Source organism: Dioscorea cayenensis, chromosome 2 (genome assembly GCF_009730915.1).
Source record: "Dioscorea cayenensis subsp. rotundata cultivar TDr96_F1 chromosome 2, TDr96_F1_v2_PseudoChromosome.rev07_lg8_w22 25.fasta, whole genome shotgun sequence".
Lineage (NCBI taxonomy): Eukaryota > Viridiplantae > Streptophyta > Magnoliopsida > Dioscoreales > Dioscoreaceae > Dioscorea > Dioscorea cayenensis.
Window position 1 is genome coordinate 19,675,846 of NC_052472.1, and position 4,877 is coordinate 19,680,722.

At 34.9% G+C, this 4,877-nt stretch overlaps 1 protein-coding gene across 1 annotated transcript; it reads left to right on the forward strand.

The window, feature by feature from the left end:
- The first annotated feature begins 1,775 nt into the window (after window positions 1-1,775).
- On the forward strand, window positions 1,776-2,572 carry LOC120274156. Its single transcript, XM_039280923.1, has 2 exons — window positions 1,776-1,868; window positions 1,961-2,572. The coding sequence occupies exons 1-2, from the start codon at window positions 1,776-1,778 to the stop codon at window positions 2,570-2,572; spliced, it is 705 nt and encodes a 234-aa protein (XP_039136857.1).
- Window positions 2,573-4,877: the final 2,305 nt, after the last annotated feature.

Below are 4,877 nucleotides of genomic sequence, written 5' to 3' on the forward strand. Positions count from 1 at the left end.
AATGAAGTTGATGTTGGAGCCCCCATCGATGAGGACTATAACTTGTTTCCCATGAATGAGCCTGTAAGTTTGAGAGTAGATGGAAAAATGGTAGTGTATGAAAAGTGCAGTGTATGAATAATGTTGATAGAGCTTGAAAAATAGGTAGTGCCTGAATAGTGCTGATAGAGCTTGAAAGGCTTAGCCTCATGGTTCAAAAGGAGGATGACTCAAAACATAGTTCACTTCGTTGAGAAAAAATGGGCCAGGGCGAGAGTTGCTCGATGGAAGTTAAGTTGTGGTACTACCATAATGCTGTGCCCGTTATATATAAAGAAGCAATGCCAATCTTTTGCTCATCTAGAGTACTATGAAGTGTGAAAAAATCCTCAATTTGAAAGATCAATGATAAAGCATTCTCACCAGAGTGTAAAGGGATATCTAGTTTTGGGAGACAAGTTGGAACGGTGATGTTGGGGTGGTTATAGTGTGGTTGAGGCTAGGAAAAGGCCGCAACGACAGCAGGTGTTGGATGCAATGGTAGGAATGGAAGGGGTGGAGCCGATGGTAAGAGTGGAGGTTGTAGGGATGGTCGATCCAAGCAAGATACCTTCAGTATAAGGTCTGCTATGACTGTGTGTTGAGTAGCTATGGATTTCTGAACCAACTCAGGCATCTAAGTGTTGTTTAATGGTGGTGCAAACGGTTTCCAAGCGAGAGAGAGGCAGTGGCGGAACCAAGGGGGGGTGAGCAGGGGCTTCAGCCCCCCCTTGGCTCCTGAAAAACCATTGATAAGCTTCATTTCTCATGAATTGCAGCTCCCCATCATTGCCCATAATCAGCCCCCATGTTTGGATCTTGGATAGTTGGATACTTGGATGGCTTATGTTTTATGGCTGTGAATGAGTGAATCTCCATCAAGTCACTAACACCGACGCGGACTGCCGATTGGTGATGGCGAGCCGAACGCCGACGATCAAAAGATGAGCAAAGGACTCTCCTCAGCCTTGTATTATTATGATTTATGGCCATGGTTGCATGAGCCATGACTCATGAGTGCATCAATGATTTATGATTCAATAAACACTAGACAAACAATGGATGATTTTTTTATGATGGGTGGTGTCATGGTATTATGGTAATGTGGTTTGAAGGCACTTGTCCTAAAAGAAAATCCATATACAAGGTATATCCATTGTTTTGCTCATCAGCTCCAATTAGTGATTGTCATTGTTGCTAAAGACAATCGAATTGTGAGTGATTTTTTCCAATATGTTATTATGATTGTTAACTCAGCGGGATCATCGTGCAAAAGAAAAGACCAACTTCGGCAACATCACCATGATAGGTTGGTTGAGCAATTGGAAAAGGTAGAGATAGTCAGTGGTAGAGGAAAACATCAAGAATCTAGCTTAGCAAGACCGGGTGATACTCGTTGGGGATCGCATTACACTACCATTCTCTGACTAATCTCAATGTGGACTTCAGTGTTAGATGTCCTCCAAAATGTGCATGTTGATGGTGCTTCAAATGATAATAGAGACATAGCGGCAAGTTTGATTGAAAAAATGGAGAATTATCAATTTGTGTTTGTGATGCATTTGATGAGGCATTTATTGTGAATAACAAATGAGGTATCACTTGCTTTACAACAAAAGGATCAAAATATTTTTCAAACAATGTGTTTGATTGAAGTTGTAAAGGCTTGTCCTCAAGACTTGAGGGAGACAGAATGGGAGGCATTTTTGGAGTAAGTCAGCTCTTTTTGTGAATAAAACTCAATCTCAGTACCTAATATGGGGGATAATATGCGAATCTGCGGTCGTTCTAGACGGGAAGGGCAAGTCATTACTCATTTTCACCATTACCGTGTTGAAATTTTCTGTGAGGTTAGTATTCTTTATAGTTATTATGTTTTTGTAAATCTCATTAATTTAGTTTCTTAGAAATATTTGTAATTTTATCATTGTTGCAATGTTAGGTCATTGTTTTGATTTCACAAGAAATGCAAAACCGTTTCCCAGAAACTAGCACAGAATTACTTCTTCTTTTATCATGCCTTGATCCAAGGGACTCATTTTCCAAATTCAACATCTACAAGCTACTTCATCTTGCAGAACTTTATCCAGAAGATTTCACAATGACTGAGCGCATGATGCTTGAGGATCAATTTGCTACTTTTATTTATGATGTGCGGCATAATGCAGATTTTATAAATGTTGCGGACTTGGGAGGTTTTGCTAGGAAAATGGTTGAGACATGCAAACATATTATTTTTCCACTCATTTATCGCCTTATTGAGTTGGCATTGGTTTTACCAGTTGCGACAGCTAGTGTTGAGAGGGTGTTTTCGGCGATGAATATTGTGAAAACTGACTTACACAATAAAATGGGAGACGAGTGGATGAATGATAGCCTGGTTGTCTATATTGGGCGCAAGGTTTTTGCAACTATAGACAATGAAGCAATGCTACAAGGTTTTCAAAAAATGCAAACTCGGCGGATGCAATTACCTCCTCTTAGTCTTAGCCACATGGCTCACATTTCTAGCATTAACGCTAGCATTGGTTCGAGTTCAAGTGTACGGAAATAGCTATTGTATGTTTTTCCCTACTTATGTATTCAAAGTGTGGTTGTTTTAATCAAAAAATTTATTATCTCATTATTTACAAATCAGACAAATGCTTATTTAGATGCATTTTTATATATATATATATATATATTTTGAATTAGCCCCCCCGCTACTAAATCCTGGTTCCGCCACTGGAGAGAGGATATCATCATGACGGCCATTAAGAGCTAGGAATTGTTCGTCGATAGCACGAGAGTGAGTAGTTATACCTTCAGTTACTGAGAGTTAATGAAAGGTCCAATGTGGTGATCATTGGGAAGAGGATTCACCGGTGAATGATCATTTAGTGAGAGAAAAAGAGAAAAGAAGAGAGAAAGAAAAAAAGAGAGAGAATTACGAAATAATTTCTTCTACCTTCTTTTGTTGGATGTTCATATATCAAAGTTTACGTACAATCATGCTCTCCAATCCTAGTTAAACAGTTATCCCACTCATTCTCTCACAATAATACTAACAATAACATCTAGACCACTGTCCCACTCATTCTCTCACCATAATACTAACAATAATATCCAGACCCCATTATAGAAGTAATTACATTAAAAAATCTTACATTTCATAGAGCTTAATAAACCCCAATTAAGCCTTGATAACTCATTTTGTTTGCATTCACTTTTTGGAGTGTTAGAGTTGGTTGCTGGCATATCCAAGTCTTCTACACCTTCACATAAGGTCACTAATATTAAACATTCATTGACAGTAATAAAGCATGGAGCATAAAAAAGGTTGAACTTAATTAGTAAGAGATCTTGTAGTAATACCATATACCAGTTATGATCTTCATTTGTATATTCAAAGATTGATGTAACATAAATATGGTAGCTGATAGGTGATCCATTAACATTATATTTGTTTGAGAGGTCAATAACATGTAGAAATTATTTGTGGAACTATGACAGGTTGGTGATTCATTAACATTATATTTGTTTCACATCCCAATAACATGTAGAAATTATTAAACTAACAGGTGACCTATCAAGTGACATGTTTGTTAGTAATTGTTGTAATATGATTTCTGAGATTTTTCCCCCTTATTCTAGTGGATAATTTATTTTGAATCAGTTGTGATCCTTCTTTTCTGATAACATTTTATGTACTCTAATGTTCAAATGGCAGTGTATTAAATTAGTAATCATTTAATATACATACATATTCAATGAATACCAAGAACACATATAGATGATTAATGAACACATGCACATGGTGGTTGTAGGCAACTCTATTTATGATTTGATTATTACCTAAAATTATCATCAACAATGGATGGTAGCATTGATGATAATATTGAGATAAAGTTTTTAAACATAATTCTCATACTCAATTCTATTTAATTTTTTTCAAATTTGTATCTTAAACTCATGTATAATTTCTATTAAAGTTCTTTGACTATTCTTGCCTGAAAAAATTAATTAGAAGATGAAAATTTTAAAAAATTTATTTGATGGGTATAATTATCTGTTTATAAATTAATTTAGTAATTAGTGCAATAATTGTCTATTAAAAGTTAGATACTAGGGATGATAGTGTCATGCATGTGTAGAAGACAAGTTCTGAATCAAGACAGTATAAAATTTCAAAACAATCCATTCTAAAGAAGTTGAATATTTTACCTAAAAAACAAAATTCATTCATAAATTAGAAACTTGATACATTATTTCAAATAATCATAATATTAGCTAATAATTTGAGCTTTAAAAGTTCAAAAGAAAATATTTTGAATAAATTAACATGATAATTATAATATTAGCTAATAAATAGTCATCATCCTTTTGATTTATTCTTTCATCTCCATCCAATTATCACTTGTTTATTCTTATAATTTCAAAATTTAATCCATGAAATACAGAAAGTAGAAAAATGAAAATAAGAATTAGAGTGAGAAAATGAAAATAAGGAAGTAATTTAAATTGCATGAGAGCTTATATAGATGAGAGAAAAATGTTGCTTTTAATACTTTGAAGTGATGTGATAGGAATACAAGTGTACGTGCCAATTGTGTAATAAAGTGCTAAAGAGTGGGATATAGGTCCGTTTGGAAGAATGGGATTACTAGTACTTATCCCAGTTCCAAAAGTTAGCCTAAGCAACAATAGTGATGTGTGCAAACAAAAGAAACAGAGAATAGAAATAAGAAATAAGAAAATAAGGAGTAGAGAAACAAGGAGGAAAAGTGATGTCTGGGTATAGCATTCCTCTAAGGTTTTGTTAAGCACAAAACAAAGGTTGTCTAAACATGCAATCATATTTGAACCGAAAGATTTTCTAA

Bases quoted from the DNA above. Each gene is read 5' to 3' on its own strand.
- LOC120274156 (XM_039280923.1), top strand. From the start codon at position 1,776: ATGGGGGATAATATGCGAATCTGCGGTCGTTCTAGACGGGAAGGGCAA. The intron at 1,869-1,960 runs GTTAGTATTCTT...TTGCAATGTTAG, and splicing joins GTGTTGAAATTTTCTGTGAG to GTCATTGTTTTGATTTCACA.